The sequence below is a fragment of the Cygnus olor genome, chromosome 2 (assembly GCF_009769625.2).
Source record: "Cygnus olor isolate bCygOlo1 chromosome 2, bCygOlo1.pri.v2, whole genome shotgun sequence".
Classification (NCBI taxonomy): domain Eukaryota; kingdom Metazoa; phylum Chordata; class Aves; order Anseriformes; family Anatidae; genus Cygnus; species Cygnus olor.
Window position 1 is genome coordinate 109,172,296 of NC_049170.1, and position 18,517 is coordinate 109,190,812.

The 18,517-nt window shown below is 45.3% G+C and overlaps 1 protein-coding gene across 4 annotated transcripts; it reads right to left on the minus strand.

The window, feature by feature from the left end:
- Positions 1-1,050: 1,050 nt before the first annotated feature.
- On the minus strand, positions 1,051-10,669 carry TGIF1 (TGFB induced factor homeobox 1). Of its 4 annotated transcripts, none has more exons than XM_040550122.1 (3): positions 9,883-10,669; positions 3,563-3,789; positions 1,051-2,209 (listed from the first exon to the last, which is right to left on the minus strand). In XM_040550122.1, exons 1-3 carry the CDS (start codon positions 9,896-9,898, stop codon positions 1,643-1,645), a joined length of 810 nt encoding a protein of 269 aa, XP_040406056.1. In that variant the 5' UTR covers positions 9,899-10,669; the 3' UTR covers positions 1,051-1,642. The 4 variants fall into 4 exon arrangements, with proteins under 4 accessions (XP_040406056.1, XP_040406058.1, XP_040406057.1 ...); XM_040550124.1 differs by lacking the exon at positions 9,883-10,669 and adding an exon at positions 8,595-9,271; XM_040550123.1 differs by lacking the exon at positions 9,883-10,669 and adding an exon at positions 8,482-8,553.
- Between the last annotated feature and the right edge of the window lie 7,848 nt (positions 10,670-18,517).

Consider the following 18,517-nt stretch of genomic DNA (forward strand, 5'->3'; position numbering starts at 1 on the left):
TTTTTTCTAGCTTTAATTCAGTATTTTTTTTTAAATTCAGAACCTGATTCTATATTCATACAGTGTATGAGGACAACCCTGTGTTGTTACCAAAGCTGGTGCAGACGTGAGTAAACTAGTTTTGTTTTTTTAGAAACTGAATAGATAAATAAATTGAAGGTTTAAGGAAGGAATAAATTGAGTAAAACTCCAAACACTACTCCAGTTTTCTGCCACCAGACAATAAAGGCCACAGCAAAAGCGAACAAAAGACACACATCACAATATACATATTGCAGTCTTCTACTCGTAAAAATATCCCCACATTTGCCAGCTCTCCTGCTTAACAAAACCCTCCCCCAATCACCCAGGCAGACAACCGGCTTGTTTTTAAGGATTAGCCACAACCGATTTTTCTCCCTAGACATCTCTTATTTCACTGCTGTTAGAAGGATGAGGGTGGGTGACTGACATTCAGAAAAGTTGAAATGCCAGCTGCAAGCCTTCACATTTTTCAGTAGCCAAAGTCCTTTTCTGAAAAGTAACTTGGAATCCATTGACCAGAATACACCCACCTACAGCAAGGATCCCCCCTTCTAAATCTTTGTCACCTACTTGTTTGGTGTTTTAAGTATCTCAAAGACCTGGCTCCCAGAACACAGCTTTCAACCTAATATTCACCCTCTCCTATTTACTAGAATTGAAGTCGAAATCTTGCTATTGATAGTCCAAGAAAAAGTAACACCTCCCCTCTTGCCCCCCTCAAAATCTGTCATCATTGAAGTCTAGAAACTGTATCACAAAGACCCCAACCTCAGGAATATGTCCCCATGAGCTGTCACATCACCCAGGTATTTCTAGGAGCTAAAAAGCTCTAACTCTGAGAGGGGCCTAAGACATCCCCCTGAAATTTAATGCTAGTTGACTACACAGCTCCCTTTGGCCCCATTAGAAAGGTCAACACAGCAGAACACTGTCAGGTACTTTGAGCCCACTTTTCAGCATTCCTTTGAACATCTGGTTAACAGAAACTGCTAATGTAATTCTCTAAACCAAACAAAGCCAGTACGATACTTCTCACTTCAATTTATTTCAGGAGAAAAGCTGTGTTTTCTGCAAAGCTTGTATTCAACAAAATACTCTGTGTGAATCCATTTTTAAAGAAAATATTTTATTACATTATGGGAAAAAAAGCATAATCATCCAAAGTTCGTATTGTTAAAAAAAATTGAAAATTTACTTTAGACAGCGTGTCGGTATATTCTGTTCCTCATGGGAATGATAAGAAGACTCTATATCATCACTAGATATTGCACAGTCTGAAAGAAACAAAAACAAATCACATGATCTTGGGAACCATCTCACATTATGAAAAACCTACAAAGGAAACATTAAAAAAAAAAAAACACACACAATCCTTTCTTTCTACAGTAGCTTTAAGTTTGTAATCTTGGAATGACCGTATTCCACTGAAGACCATCTCAGTGACAGGAAGCTTCATTTCAGCAATCCCTTGTGCAAATAAGATTAATAAAAAAAATAATAATAATGCAGTTAAGTCTCTTGATATTGTGTGGGTGGCAATAACCACACAGCTGTTAGATCCCTGCCTGGAAAAAAAAAAAAAAAAAAAAAAAAGATGGGGAAAGAGAGGGAAGGGGATTTAGGCCATAAGTTTTGCCTGCAACTCCATCTCTGCCGCCCTTTTGAGTGCAACATCCACCAGTAGCTGGAATCCACTGAAATCCTGGTTAAGGTCTGGTGGGGTTGGAGGAGGAGTGTTAAAGAGCCCACTTTGCGCGTTCGCACCAGGTCCCAGTTTAGAGGCGTCCTCGTGGTAGGAGAGGGAGCTGTCTGTGAAGGCGTTGGCTGGGGGCTGCTGCAGGTCCGTGGTCTGGCCTACATCAGCTGGCTGGCAAAAATGGAAAGGGGCATCTTTCAATGCAGTCACAGTTGTGTGGCAAATCACCGAGGGCCGAGCCAGGACCGATCCCGGGGACGCAGGCTTGGATGAGGACACAGTCTTGCTGAGCGCGGCGGCGGCAGGAAGGAAGGCGCTCTCCTCCAGCAGGGGAATGAAGGTCTTTGTGCTCATGGAGGACTCCACCAGGCCGCCCTCGGGAAGCTTGGTACCTCGCCGCGAGATGGTGAACTGGTTTGGGTCTTTGCCATCCTTCCTCAGCATGTCAGGTAAGAGCCTACGGCGTGCATTGATAAACCAGTTGCAGACCTGGGAATACAAGGACATCTTAATTTCTACCTTCATTCACTTCCAACTATGTGCCACTAGAGTCGTTGGGTTAGATTAATAACTCCCTCCCAGCAGTTTGAGCAGTTTCCTCAACCGCAGAACAAAGGAGGCCATGGGACAAGCTCTGACACGCCTGGCTAAGGCCTTTCCCTTGTCCCCGCTCTACCCCCAGCTCCCCACTCCTTCTGCGGAAAGCCCCAGGACATCTGAAGACGGCCAGCCTCAGCCCAGAGGTTTACCTTTTAACTCTGTGCACACACATTAATCTATTAGCCATTGTTCCCAGCGCTTAGGTTAATTAACAACAGGAAAACCTTTTCTCTCTGAAGAGGGCCACTCCTCCCACAAATAGTTACTGATTTTCCTTGTTCAACTGACTGTGTCGACAGACATAACATGAATTACCTCATTTAAGTTTGGCCTTGTTTAAATATCAAACCAGTTTCCTGGGCGATACAGGATAGTTTATAGTTTAACGTCTTTTTTGTGTTTACTACATGAAGGTTTTCTTTATGATGTTACACAAAGGAAATTTTACTTCACAGCCAATTACAGAATTTGTACTAACGAACTAATCTGGAAAAAAATAAAGCCCAGAAGCCAACACAAGCACTCTATATTTAGCATCACACCAAACCAGGACTTGCACAAGTCCTCCTCAACTACCTTCTCACGAGGTGGGAAGTGGCAATTGCTCACAGCTCTTCCACCAAAGGAGATCATGGAAGACAAGGATGTTACGTACAGGGGACCTCACAGTTGCCATCGGTATAGCCTCAAGGTGAGAATCCAAAACCAACCACATAAAAGCCTGATCGCACCCATGCTAATGCACTTGAGCAGCTCTATCCATACAGGTTGTTCCACTGATCTTACTTGGAAGTCGTCATGCACATAATTATAAATATTCTTGTTCTACAGGAATGAGCCTCAAGTTGCAGTTTTAGAAGCGAGGAATTATATACTCAGCTGTGCATCGATCACCATAAAACGTCTGTTGACAAATTAATCCCTTCTCCTCACAATAAATTACCTTATACAGACACTTTGTCTTTTTGGCCCCAATTCTGCGAAAATTAGCATTCATGTTCTAATTCATGACTGTCTGTTCTCCCAAAGAACTGATTTTATTCCCAGTAAACAAAGATCACCGTAACACACAATTCATCTGTATTTCTCCTTACAACTGTCAGGAGAAGAGTGAGTACTGATTAAAAAAAAAGGAAACGTCACATAGAGTATAAATACTTACATCACTGACTAGACAACAGGTAAATTAATAAGAAAACAGCTCCTTTAAACAAAACTAAAAGGACTGCTTTATTTGAATACCTGTAGTGTGGAAAGGTGTGTTTGCCGGGATAACAGCACTTTTTCTTGCTCTGAAGGATAAGCATTGTATCGGTGCTCATATAGCCAGTCCCGAAGAATCTGGACAGACTCCTTGGGCAGGTTGCCACGTCTCCTCCGTTTGCCTGAGCCAGCAGATGAGGAAAGATCCAGGGGGACATCCATAGTGTCATCATCCTCTGTTTCGCTGCCTGATATTGCAACTACACCTGCAATTACAAAAAGGCAAGCACCATCAGCCTCCTACCCCAGTAAACTATTTAGCTCCAGCATTTTATGTTTCAGACACTTACTACATTAACTAACCACCTTTACCATCAATCATGGCACAGCCTTTATAGAGGATTTATCCTGTAGCTTTAACTTGTCAAGCTGTAGCTTTTCTGTCAGTCGAACAAAAAGTAGTACCAATGCGACATTCCTAAGGGAATTCTCTGTAAACCCTCATTTTCTTGTTCCCTTAGCAACCTTTTATCTGCTGCATGTTATCAGACAGAAGCTATCTAATGCCAATACTGTCCAAATTTGCTTGCTGTGGTATGCAGCCAACACTCTTCTCTTGAAGGATAACCAGTGACTGGGCAAATGACCAACAGACAAAAACTGAAAAACCATACACCCAATTCAAGTGATGGGTTATTTAATTACTCCTTAAAACGCTGATGCTTCCCCTCATGGGAGAGAGGGCTTGTAGACTTTTATGAATTAATAGTTCATTCCAGAACTATTTATAACAACTAATGGAGCAAGAAAAGAAAAAAGGGAGGATTGCGTCTGCCTCCATCCTCACGTGGACTTTCATTTAGAAAAAAAAAAAAAAGTGCAGGAAAAGGAAAGAACCAGGTGCCTAAACTCAGGTAAAAGTCCACTAGTATAACCAAATCTGGACTTCAGAAATTTAATTGCAGTTCTTTCATGCACAAGTTCAATTATTTAAAAATAAAAATGTAATGTACCACTTTGACTGCATCCTCTTTATTTTTCCCCCCAACTTCAGGGTTTTCATTTCATATTTCAACCTGTGGAAGCGCATGTTCTGTGCTACACTTATTACCGTCTCCAGATTTACAAGTTAACTGCATGCCTTTTTCTTTCACAACACAAAGAAAGAATTTCAGAAATTGATTATTGCTTTCTATATACGCACCACTATTTACTGCTTCACTACTTGAAGCTATGTTAAGAAAATAAAGTAAATAAAAGTACTTAACAGCCAATAGCTAAGAAGACTACAATTCTACTCCTTTGGTATAGGATATATAAGTCACTGATGAAACAAGTTGTACTTCAAAATACACAGAAAACTTTAAATACGCACCAGGTAAAGCTGACCAATAACTTTGAAATCTTATAAAACCACATATAAATCTATATAAGATAACACACATTTCAAATAGTGCAATCCAATACTAATTTCAAGTGAAAATATACTGGTTTTCAGAAGCCTCTTCTAGAAAAAAAATGTACAAGAAGCCCATAATAAGCTTTGTTTCAAACTTGCATTTCATGTTGAGGAGGGTGGAAGGGGGAGGAAGAAGGAACTTGCTCATTCATAACAGCAAAACACTAATAGTAAAACCAAGTTAAATGTCAGAAGTCAAAATTTTATGTGGGCAACTACCCATAATTCAAAGGTTCTGTTTAAGGAAAGAAAGTCAGCCCTGAAATATAACCCATGTGCCTGTGAAAGTGTAAAACTATATGAAGCTATTAAAAAAGAAAAAAGGAAAGGAAAATAAAAGGAGAGGGCTGTATGTGAAAGTTTTGCTCCACACTTCCCGATGTGCGTGGGGGAAGGACCTCTCCCCCCCACTTTCAAACTGCAGCCAGTGCTGACATGGTGAATTATTCTTTCTTCCTCCTATTTACGAGTAGCTTCAGAATCATTACATTTAGTTTAAGTTGTCCAGATTTCAATGCATATTTTTGACGTGCAAGGATTCCCAGTAGGATGATCAATCTGCAAAGTGTCTGGCATGGTTACTTCAGTAACTCAGTATTGTTTTCATTCTCTCAGTTGCTGATTTACAGAACTGACAAACACCAAACTGACATAACGTATTTTTCCTGGGATGATTTGCCACAAATTATCCAGTCGTGGAGCAGGAACAATAGGAAAATATTTAAATGCCCAACACAAGATAAACCCCCAAATTATGTAAACAGGTTCTTAATTCACATAGAAAGTATGTCAAGTTTGCTTTAAATGATTCTGAGCAAACTCTTTTCTATTGGTAATAGCTTCATGCAAAGTGCTGTCATGCTTGCAATCTAACCTGAGAACATGCCTTGCACAATGGGATCCTGGAGCACTTCTTGGAACAAAGATCACTCACAGACAACGTGATGGCTCTGCAAAGCAGCTTCTACATCGAGTGCTAAAACTAGCCTGGATTATTCAGACAACGTTTTCAAATGCGCTGTTCTTGTTTGTCTGAAACTAGAAGCGTTGCAGCACTTCAGTGGGTTGGGTTTTTTGTTTGTGTTTGAATTTAACAGGCAGCGAGACAGGACTTTGGAAGACAGGGACAGGCAAACAGTGAAGACTGGAAGTAAGAAGGGAGAGGAGCCAAAGAAACTACTCCTAAGAGAAAATGAGGTGTCTAACAGTTTGTGAGCCATATTTACGTGGCGTAACGAGAAGTCCTCCAGACATGCATCACCACCCCACTTGGCATGACCTCTCCAGGACCTAACGCATGGCTGAAGCACTCCACTGGAGCTTCGCTGACTTAGAGAAAACTGCCTCGGCAGCAAAACTCGGTACAAAACTGTTGCTCTTTTCCACCCGAAAAAGTGGCAAAGCAACTGCCTCGAAGCCAGCAGCATGAAAAGCCCTCTGTGTTTTGCAAACACGATCTTCAGCCTCGGCACTTCTGAAGTAAAAGTTGCCGTCTGACTAACCGTAGCTTACCTAGCAAGGAATGAGTCAACGGCAGAGCTGCCCTTTGACCGGCTTGCTCGGTGTGTCCCATTAATTGACAGGGTGAGCTAGTGACACAGAGCAGGTTCGGGTTAAGCAGGAAACCCAGCGTTACAACTTCTCCTCATTTAAATAGAGCAGCAGCCCTCTGAACTGCAGATACTCCCGTGCGGCGCAGCGACAGGAAGTCCTGGCTACAAATCTCGCACGGCCCCAGCTGATATTTTTTTACTAGAACGGGAGCCACGTTGTTGCTGTCAAGGCTCTGTTTTCATTAAAGCATTCCTGCTGATTACAACCCAGCTTTGTTTTTCCTCCGTGTTAGTAATCAGGCTATTCGTTGCTGGTTTCCTGTTTTAACAGGGCCCAACCGAAAAGGTTTCTGGCCAGGCTCCACCACTGGACCATTGGCTTACTGTTATTTACACCCAGAATAAAGGCCCGCGGACATGCCGAGTAGCCCCAGCTGACCTACTAATTTATGTCATCTGAAAAGCAGGCTAGCGTCAGGTTACGCTCTGTCCTCTCCTAAACATGTTTAATCTAAACAGAAGAGCTGTTTTTATATGACTAAACCAAAGCAGCATGAGTTCGCTCACAGAGGTCCCAGCCCCAGGTCTCCGCTGCCACAGACAAGCGGTCCGTGCCACTAATGACTCAAGGACTGCACGATCAGCATCCCTCCTTAATAAATTACTTTATCCTCCCGGCTTCCCAGCTGCAGTCACATACATGACTGAACGCCGCGTTGCATGGTATCACAACCCGGAGACTTTACGGGTCCTCCTGTAATCAGCTCAGGGCAGATTACACCCAGGGTCTCGTCCACGATCCCGAGCCCCACACCCAGCCGTGAACAGCTTGGGAAAAAGTACGGCGATGACTGAAACTGGTTTCAAAATGAACTACTGCTTCCTAAGAAGGCACGCTGAAATACTCGAGGGGGAGGGCAAAGCATTTGGAGAGGCTGAAGCAGATGAAACAGGAGTTAGCAAACTAAAAATCCAGGCTACCAGGAAGAAACCCACCACCATCCCATTGTGTCGACGAAGAGCCTCGCAGAGGAAGTGGCACAGGCCAATTGCTATTCAAAACAGGACAAAGTATACCACAAGAAACAATCTCTGCCCTCCAGAGAGGGAACCGACAAAGATCACCTTCGGGAAAAGCTCCCACCCCTCCCCGTCGGTGCTTTGTGAACTTAAGGTGGATTTTTATGAGCACGGATAAGCAGAACTAGCTCCCATCTAAGGCCCCCATCCTGTCGTAACCGAGTTCAGTAGGATTCCTCACATGTATAAACTTGAACGTACGCCTGTGCCTTTGCAAGACTGTATTCTAAATCGGCTCATTAACAAGCTGAGTGTGTTCCGTGTGATTGCTATCAGGTTATTATTTGTAAATGAAACCATCCACAGAACAGTCCTCGGGGTTTTAACCCACAGGCTGATAAAGGGGGGAAAAAAAAAAACAACAAAAAAAAAAACACGAACTAAAGTTTAACGTGAAGTTAAAGCCCAACAAAGTAAATTAGTTTAGAATTATTCATAAGCAACCAAGAATTACGGAATGCATAAGGGAATTTCCACTGAAAAAAAAAAAAAACACTTTTCCTTTGAGTATGTTTCACAAGTGAGGAACCAGCTTATTTGTTTTCCTCTGTATTTCACAGCTTGAGCTCTGTTGCTTCTAAAGCAGCCAGACTTGGCTACGCTATACAATTTTTTTTTCCTTTAAACAGGATTTTTCTAGGACTGCGAGCAAGGAATCCGAAACAAAGTCATTCTTTGAAACTTCTTGAGCCAGCCCCGAATGCCAGGAGGTGCCAAACAACTACAAGCCCAACCTTGAACAAAACAAAGGCACCCTAGCCCCAACGGCTGGTTGAAAGTTTCCATCCCCGTCCCCTTGCCTTTTCCTTTCTGCCAGGCAAGCCCCTGGCCCCCTGCCCCACTCGGGAGCCCCCCCGGCCCGTCACCTTGCGTGGTTTCCATTGTTCCAGCCCCAAACCCGCAGCCCGGGGAGCGGAGCTCTGCCTCCCTCTCTCGCACACAAAGACCTACACACACACACACACACACACACGCATACCTAGAAACGACGTCAGCACTTTTCACACACATTTATTTCGGGGGTGGCAAGAACAACAGTCGAAAGTGCAGGGAGTTTTGGTATTTCAGCAACCAGCAGCTGCCCTCGGGGAGAGAAGTCTGAACAATGGAAGCAACAGCAGACAGGAAACCAGCTCACCACTGCTGTGCAAATAGGGAGCATAGGAATGTCCTAAAAATAACCGGGCTGAATTAATGCAGTGAGACCACGCAACAACAAAAAAAAAAAAATAAAAATCGCTGCTTACAGCGGGGTTAAGGGTCCCAGGCGGAGACCCCCGAAGGCGACGATGCCTCCAGGTGCGGACAGTGGGGCTGGGCACCCCAAGGAAGAGCAGGAGTGGGGGCGCCTTTGTGGCCCCATTCACTTTGTGTGCAAGCCCCAAGCCGCTCGCCAGGGTTAGAAACCCTCTGGGGGGGGGGACCTCGTTTCCAACACCCCGCGGTGTTCGCCCTGCACGTATGGGCTGCCCGTTCCGGGGGCATCAACAAGCAATGGTGGGGGAAAAGAGCCTGAGTGTGGGGCAGCGATTTGGTCCCCCCTCCCGGCCCTCCACCACGGGGCACTTGGTGGCCTGGGAGCGCTTTGGGAGCACACCCCGAAGGTGGTGAATCACAGCCGTGGGGCAGCCGCTCGCTGCCAGCCTCGCCCCGGCCCCAAAACGCGGGGCACACGCGGCCGGCCCCAAAGCGTGGTCCGAGGGCGCTGCGAACAGCACAGGGGAAGGGGCACCACGATGCAAAGTTTTCGTAAACAGCACAAAGAAAACCCAGAAAGCCTCGTTTTTGCAAAGGGGGGAGGGGTGTAACGTGCGTCTTCCTCATCCTTTTAACCCTAACCGCGTGCAAACTTTTGTACTTCTTCGCCCTCTTTTAAGGGATGAAAGGGCAGAAGAAGGCACCAAGTTCCCGCAGCCCCTCGTCCCAACACTGCAGACAAAGAGCGGCAGAGCCTGCCCCGCTCCGAGCCGAGCCGTGTAGAGCCGATCCGAGCCCCTGGGCTCAGCCCAGACCGCCGAGAAGCGGCCGGGGAGGGGGCACAAAACTTGGCCGCGGCACGGAGCGGGCGGCGGGGCAGGCTTGTGACAGCCGCCGGCAGCACCCGCGTGGGGCTGCGAGCCCGGCACCGAGCGCGGCTCGCGGCGGGACAAGGGCGGCCCCGGGGGGCAGAGGGGCTCCGTCCCGCTCGGCAGCCCACCGAGCACAGCCGCCCCCGCCGGGGGAAGGGGCGCGGGGTCCCCCCTCTCTCTCTCCCCGCACGCAGGTACCTTTTTTACTTTTCATCTTGACGGCGAGGACCGAGCCGCCGCTGCCGCCGGACTCGCCGCGCAGCCGCCCGCTGAGCCAAGTTTCTGCCGGCCGGCCGCTGCTCCCCTTTTAAACTCGGCGAGGAGCAGGAGGAGGAGGAGAAGGACGAAGCAGCAACAGCAGCAGGCGAGGAGCGCGGTGCCAGGCGCTCGGGCCGGGTCCTCGGTGCTGTCAGCGGGAGCCGCGGGGCTCTGCCTCCCCGGGGGCTCGCTGGCGGCGGCTGTGGCTGGGGTGGGCTTCCCTCCCCCCGTCCCTTTGTTCCTTTCTGGCGGTGATTGGCCCCAGCTTGGTAAAGTGAGAAAAGGCACGGGAGGAAAAGGTACACGAGTGCACCCTCCCCCACCTTCCAGCAGTGAGTAAGAGTAACCCGGAGCTACGCGAGCACTCGCGGCGCTGCCTCCTCCTCCTCCTCCCCCCGGCCGCCTCTCTCCTCCCCTGCCGGCTGCTGCGGCTCCGCCAGGCGGGAGGGGAGGGCCGAGGGGGGGTGCCCCCCCACCCGCACGCAGCCCTCCGTGCCTCCCTTTCTTCCAGGCAGCCGTTTGATCGTTAAACTGGAAGGAGAAGGGGGCGAGGAGCGGGAGGGGGGCAGATTTTGACAGCTGCCCTTGACTAGCCTCCTCCTGTTGCTGCCGGATGAACCACCCACTCCTGCGTGTGAATAGAGAGGAGAAGAAAGGCGAGTGTGTACGGCAGGAGCAGGAGCACCCCTCCCTGCCAAGGCGCGTCCCCTTTGTGGGGTTATTTTTACAAAAGGTGGTTGTTTTCTTTTTTCCTTTTTTTTTTTTCTTCTCCCCCCTCCCGGCCCGCTGGATCTTGCCGTGACACATGCTCACGGCTTGAAAGAAAAGTCTCACAGCTTGACTCATCGCTGCTAGCACGTGGTGCAGCAACAGTTTATTTTCTCTCCCAGACGAGAGAAATGCGGGAGCCCTCGGCCCCGCAGCACCAGCTCCGCTCACGCTGCTCGCCCGCGCCCCCGAAGGCGAAACTCGGGGGGGGGGGGACTGCGTACGGGGGGAGTTAGTGTGAAAAGTAAAACAAGCCGTCTTACCTTTAAATTAAAAAAAACAAAAACAAAAGCGTGCGGATGTGGTGTGTTTTTGTGCAGGGCAGTGCGTGTGTTTGTTTTAGTGCCGCGCAGCCACGTGCTCGCTTGTTTGTGAACGAGGAGGCGCAGGGGCAGGCATGTCGGGCTGGGAGCGAGCGCTTTAAGCGGCTGATGAAATAATAAATTCCTACGGCGAAAACAGGGCTCGCTTCTCCCCCCCTCCCTCCGGCTCGGCCGTCCACACAAACGCGCATTCACGGCAGAAGAGGAAGCGACGGCGCTTTTTAACAGCGAGCCCTCCCCGGCACCTCGTAACTATTTTTATATAGCGTAATTACAGCGACCTAGCCGGAGATAAAACAGCTGTTACATCCTGAACGGGGGACACGTGCGGCTCTTGAGCAATTGCAGTCAACGGGGCCCCGCCGCGGGGCTGGCGGCTCTCCCCGGGCTGGTGGCTGGTGGCCGGCCGGGGGGGCTGCGGTACCTCAGGGCAGCGCCGGGCCGTTACCGGCCGTTGCCCGCCGCCCGCCAACCGCCCTCCGCTGGCCGCTGTGTGTGGAGGGACGGGGGTGCGCGCCCTTCGAGCCCCGTTCCCGCCGCCTCCATTTTGTCCCCCTTCTGTGCCGGGGAGCTATGGGGGCAGCCCTCCGCCGCCCTTCCCCTCCCTCCCTCCTTCCCCGTACGGTAGGAGCGCGGAAGGAAAAGGCTCGGATATTTTTAACGCTGAGAGCCGAGTTGTGTCTCTGGAGGGAGCGGTGACTCATAGGTGGCGTGTGAGAGCGATTTTTTTTTTTTTTTTCAAAAAAATATTACTATTTTTTTTCTGTGATGGTTGTTTTTAAAGTCCTGCTTCACAGCTGTGAGAGCTGACTCTTCGGGCTGGTGTTTTGAGCGCCCAAGGCTTGGTCGTGCCAAAAAAGTAATTACGGGAAGTTAACAAAAGACATGTCAGGGAGCTGAAGAGATTTTCCCCTCTACGTACGAGCCGGCTCACGCTTGTTTATTGTCCTTGGGACTGCTGGCAAGTTTGTGAACCAAACTCACCCCCTCCCCCCCCCCCCCCCCCCCTTTTTGTTTGGTCTTTGGTGAGGTCATTTTTACGAGGGGAAGAATAAAGCTTTTCTCTCACACTGAGCTTAAACTCGCTTTTAAGAGCGTTAGGAACAGCCTTTCTAACGCCACTGGAATGCTGGTCCTGAGGAATTTACTCAAAGGGGAAAATTGATTTTGACTTAGCACATGGCTGCTTTCAAAGCTGACAGGCTGTAAAAAGCAGGAGGGTCCCTCGGGCTAGAACCAGAGGACCCCAGACGAGCAAGTGTTTGTGCCTAGTTCCCTGGGTACAACATGAGTAGAAAAGTGTTTGTTTGGTTTTTTTTGGCAAGTTACTTTGTGGGTGCAAGTATTGTGGGGGGAAAGACAGAAAGTGGACTTTTGCAGTTTTCATTTATTGTCAGGCTGGGGCAATGCTTGGGGTTTGTCTACAAACTCTGACTTCGTTTAGCACTTGGAGATACATATTGGAGGTTCTAGGGTGGATAAAGCTTGCCAAAAAGTAGAGTGGTTGGAAGAAAACTGCTGTAGTCTTCTGTAACAGTAAAGCTTCAACACGCTTGAAAGAAAATGGTGTCTAAAACGATAACAGGTGATTTCATTGCTTGTTTTGAGCTGGAATTTAAGGGTAGAGAATGACTTGATTTTTGAGTGAGTTCAGTAAACTGGTGTCTCATAAGTTGATGGTGAATGTTGGCATTGGCTGCTGCTTGCGGGCAGAAGCAGTTGGTATGTAAGAAAATACATCACTTTCCATGGTTTTCTGTTTCTCTTCACAGGTTGACAAGGCTGTGGATTTAGTATTACTTAATCTGCTGGAGCTGTATCAGCACTAATCATATCTCACGTGCAGTTCATGCTGCTCACTGAGCAACTTTGGCTTCTATGCAGCTCCTTGTGCGTGCTCTACGCATGCATCAAGATATGTCTGTACCAACAGGTTTGAACAACCTGGCTTAGCCGCAGCAAGTTCAACTCTGTCTGGATTTGTCTGTATTGACACGTTGCAAGTATGTGTAGAACTGGATTCAAAGAGAGGAAAAAAAAATGGAGAGGCTAGACTTTGAGTTGTTCAATGAACGTCTGTACCACAGGTTTGTGAGTGTTCTGTGGTCCTGCGTGCTTGCTTTTGTCCCATTGCACTGCCGTATGTGATACCTTGTGTGACTGATTATATGTATCTTATTTACCAGTGCTGTGCTTTGCAATGCTGGGACTGCATATGCCTATCAACCACTGAAGTCTTCAAGACTATGCTTTGGACATAGAAACTCCTACAGGGAGTGCTCTGGAAAATCAATATCTAGGCATCACAGGCTTGTGGATATTTGCTATCTTAGACTGTTTGTTCCAGTTTCCCATTCATAAACTTGACAGTATTTTATCTTCTCTCTTTATAGGACATCACGACAATAAACATGACACTGATCTCTGTGGAACACTGAGATGCCACTGAAGTGTTTGTGAGGAAACGTACTACTTTATAGTTTGTGCAGAATTAAGTAGTGCACAGTAAGTTAAGAAAGTTACGCCTTTCACAACAAGAATAAAGTGATGCAACAAATAACTGTTCTTTCAGCAGATAAATCTGTCCTATACACAGAAAAACAGTGATTCTTGTTGTGGGTCACACCCATTCTTCACCTTTACTTATCCATGACATTGACTAGTTTCAGGTGGTGTAGAGGAAAAGGAGGAGGCACAGAAGGCAGACATGAGGTAATATTTTCCCACAAATGTCCCATCCTGTTCTTTAATAGTTAGATACAAGCCCTGAAGCAATAGCTTAATATAACTTATTTTGTTACTGAGATAGGTGGATGGTTTTTATACTGGTATAAATATTTAATATCTGTATGGTATTTGAATGTTGTGATGGCAGTCAGTGGCAGAGTACCATGTTGAATTGTGAATTACATAAAAAGGCATTTCTTTTGTTTTTCTTCTTAACTATTTATTTCATTGATTATCCTCTTGTGCTTTGAGACAAGGAAAACAAAAGTTCCTGTTTTTTACCTTCTCTATACCATTCATTATTCTATGTGCTTTCATCATGTCTGCTTTCGAAGATAAAAAAAAAAAAAGTTTTCTCAGTCTCTTTTCCTATGAGAATTGCTCCCAGCTTTTGATTGTTGTCTTGGTTCTTTCCCAAGTCTATTTGGTCCTACAGTATTCCATTTTTCAGTAAAGGTGACTTATGCTCCATGCAGTATTCTAAGCGAGGTTATGCCTCTGATTACAATATATATGTATTTGATATTACTCCCTGACCTATTTCTTGTGGAATCCAGCATGTTAGGCTTTATTTTTGGCTGCTGCTACATACTGAGCAGAGGGCTCTAACAACTTTGGAGAGTATATAGCTTGTTTGAAGTTTCTCTTATATGTGGTTTTGTATTCATCTTGGTGTTGAGCTTCTCTTATTGCATTATTCGTTCATGCAAAGGGAGTCACACTGAAGTTACTCGCAAGTCTCCCTTTTCCCAAATACATTTTTGATAGCTGCAGACTTCAGCACCTCACTCTTCTTTACCTGTCGCGTTTTTTTTTTTTCTCTCTCTCACTGGGCTGACTTAATATATTAAAACAGAGTACAGGACCTGGATGCACCCTACTGTTAACCTTTTGTCGTAATAAAAATTAGCCATTTAGCCTTGCACTGTGTTTCTCTTGCTCTAACCAGATTTTCATTCGTGACAATTGTTTGCCTTTTCCCCTAGCTTGTTCTTTGTCTGGTAGCTCCTTGCATGGAACCTTTTCAAAAACTTTGGAAATCAAAATTATGCCAGCCAGCTGTGCTTCCATAATTAGAGCACACTTTGCTGCCATTGTGAAAGGGGGGAAAAAGGGTAAATCAAAGTTGTGAAGACAATCCTAACATTTCAGAACTTCTCTGTAATAGACTCTGCAACTTGGATGTGCTTTACACTCTTTTATGTGTGCGCTTTTCTGATTGTCAAAGATCAAACAGGAGGCAAAGCTCAGGAATCCCATATGTGGAATCACACTGATTCCTGTCTGGTATGGCATCAGGTCTGCAACCTTTCGGTTCTCAGCATGGGCTTCAGTACAGACTTGAGGTAACAGGTAGTCGTTACCATTCCTGATGAAGATCAGCTGCTACAGTGATGCATGCTTGCCACTGAGATTTTCAGACACCAGTAAAGAGGAATGCCGCTCCTGTAGCAGGTTTTAGTGCTGTCTTTCTCTGGGGCCTCCTACAACTCTTCATGTGCCAGCCCTTGCTCCTTTATTTCCACATAGGCCTCCCCCACATCTGTGCCTCAGTATATAAGCATATGGAAATAGTGTTATCATGATTACTACAGAGGCAACTTAAGTACATGCAGTAATGTTATGACTGTAAGACAATGCAGAAACTTCATAAATGGCATAATCACTTCTGCTCCGAGACTGAAAGCTGCACAGATACTCGGGGGAGTGGTTTACAAAGCTTGCGTTAACGTGAAAGTGTACAATTTGAAGTCAGGCCACTGTGTAAAATTAAAATTAAAAGTGAATTATAGATTTAATCTTGCTTAGAGTAACAGTGTTCACTTTCAGGTTTTAACTTAAAATGAAAGCGTGACTAGGAACAGACCTCAAGCATGTAATTCCACAGTTTATGCAGAAATGAGCATTTTTGTCCACCACAGATGCATCTTGTACCTGCTTTACTTTCTTGTCTATGGTGGGGGGTAGGAGGCGAGGCTCTGGCTCTTATCTTTAGTGTCACACAAGTGAGCATATCATAATCAGCGTGACAAATGACACGGTCGTTAACAGTCTCAGTCTAGTTCAAGAACTTGGGGCATGGGAGAAAACAGATCCTTCTTTCCTGAAATTTGAAACTGGGTGCAATTTTGCAATTTATGTAATTAGTTTTTGCTTATCTGGAAGAAGTAAAGCAAGTAAAGTGGGTATGGCTGACCAAAAAAATGTGGTTTGGGGATTTTTTTTTTTCTAATTGTGGGATAACTAACCTGCTTTTACCACAAACTGGTGCATATCAAGAACAAAACAGTAGGCTTACTGCGATGCACCCCAAACAAGGGTGACCTCTCCTAGCTGAACTTAGATATTAGAATGTCTATCTCCTCTTAAGCTTTCTCATCTACAGACTGTTTCTGTTTGTATGAAAATCACCTAATAAAGCAATGAAAACAAAGCCTAAAACATTTGCACTTGATACCTGATATTTCTCAGGGGCAAAATGTTAATTTAAAACGAAAAAATCCTTTCGTACGTCTCTCTGCACACTTTCTGTTTAGTGTAGTCTAGTCTAAACAAAATAATTTAATGGGTCAGCAAAGTATTTGGTTAGTGTCTACACTAAAAAAAATAAAATTGTTTTTAAAAGAATTACTATATTTCAGGAATATTATTTTAAAAGTTCTCTCTGTCCTTATCAGACAAGGTTAAGTTGTGCTTGCAGAAGCACAAAACATGTGGTCATAATGAAGGAATTATTATACTAAATATTACTTGGTATAATAAATAACATGATTGGTTTTCTTTTTAATATAAATCTAACTTGGAGTACTTGTTATGGTCTGGGAACTAACAAAGTGACACCAATAGAAGGTGAAGGTGAGTGCTGGAGAAGGAAGAAAAGGCTCAGAAGACGGGCCTCTTGAAATTCAGCTTAATACTTCGAAAAAATGAAGTTCTTGCTAAAGGTGCAGAGTTGCCATTCCCTGTCTTTTGGGTGGAAGACTTATGTAGAAAATAAATACCTTCTGAGACCTCAGATTTTCCATGTCTTTTTTAGCAGAATATAAATGTCGATATTATTTGTTGGATATAATAGTATAGAAAAACCTATTCATATGTTACCTTGTGCTGAACAAAGATTGAAAGGATGCAGATTAATTTAAAAATAGTGAGATTTTATGACAGGCCACAATTAAACACTGTATATTGAATTTGGAAAAGCTTTCACTGCTGTTTGTGCTGTACCTGCTTTGAATATATGCTGGAGGCCCTGGGAAATTCCAAGTTACCAGCTTTGTACCTCTGTTGGTATTGCGTTCACTTTTTTTTTCCCTGCTGTGATTATTTTATTAATCTTAACTGTTGTACCATTTAGCAGTCATATTATTATCATCTATAATTTTCACATATCGAAAGAACATTCTGCTTGCAGCTAAATATTATAGATGTTAGGAAAAATTCTGAGTGTGACCAGTCAAATTTGCAGCATGATGGCACAACGTCATCAGTTGAAGATCTAAACAAGCTATTAATATTATTTTATTTTCTGAGCATTTATGTACAAAGTACTCTACAGAGAAAATTCAGTGCCTTCTTGAGAGGCCCAGCCTTAAAGACCAAGTTTGTAGTAATAGGGACGGGTGCTTCTATTCTGCAGGTGATATTAGTAAGCTGCTATTTTCACCTGGGTGGAGCCCTGAAAAGGAGGCTTAATGACTCAAGAAAGGGGTTGCATTTTCACTGCTGAAAAAGGTGTGTGAGGTTTTTAAAGTGATAGGTAATGGGTGTTGGCTACCTTTCTTTAAAATCCTAGACATAGCCCGAGGCCCTAGACTTCTGAAGGCAACTGCACGTTGTGATGACTTGGGACTGTGCCTGTCTGCAGGTATGATCTAGTGCACCAAGAAGGATCCCTAAACCTGCATGTGGCCCATTTGAGGAAAGAAAGGAGGAGCTGCAGTCTAAGGAAATAGGGAAATGAACTTGACCAAGACTTCGTTGCGTGCCTTTTTTTTTTTTTCCCTCCTCTCCTTTAAGAGGATCGCAGTGCTTGGGTGGAGGCTCTTAGTTGCTCAGCCTCAGTACTTTAGTAATGTGGAGAATAAGCCTGGTGTATGTACTTGATTTTAAAATGCAAATCCTGAAGGGTTGCAGATAAAGGAGGAGTGAGCAGGACAGAGAAATACGTATATATGCTGTCTACACTCAGTAAGGATGATGTTCCTGAGTCTGAATGGGGCTTTCAGGGTCTCTATGTAGCTTGCTCTTTCTACAAACGTTCAGCCAGTGCAGCGCTTCTTAGGACAGGCTTTGGATGTGTGACGTCCTGGGCAACCTGTCAACAAGTGATCTTTCGCAATGTCAAAAATGCAGCTGAGGCCACATGGATCTCAAAACACAATGACCCCAATCTATGTATCTCTTTTGGGGACAGTATAGGACCTGTGACAACACTTAACTTTAAATAGTGTGAGAAACCTTAGGTGAGTAGCTCTTAAGAGTAACTGCTCAAGCCACATAAATATTTTTGTGATGGTCTTCATGATTTGGATCTTCTTTGGGGACACGGTCAGGTCATCTCAAACACAAGAAATCACACTGGAGTACATTTTCAGCACTTCATGGGTGCTCTGTGGCCTGTATAATTAGCTAGGTGCGAAGAGCCATAGCTAATTGTTTTTTGTCCAGAACCACGCTGTTTTTCCAGAGTGTCTTGGGAACTTGGGGAAGTTGTGCCAATGGGTTAGGAGACACTGAACATACAAGCAGTTGAGTTT

Coding starts and splice junctions, on each gene's coding strand:
- TGIF1 (XM_040550120.1), bottom strand. CDS start 6,555: ATGGGACACACCGAGCAAGCCGGTCAAAGGGCAGCTCTGCCGTTGACT. Junction 3,790..6,494: donor GTTGACTCATTCCTTGCTAG/GTAAGCTACGGT, acceptor TTGTAATTGCAG/GTGTAGTTGCAATATCAGGC. Junction 2,210..3,562: donor CACACCTTTCCACACTACAG/GTATTCAAATAA, acceptor TTGTATTCCCAG/GTCTGCAACTGGTTTATCAA.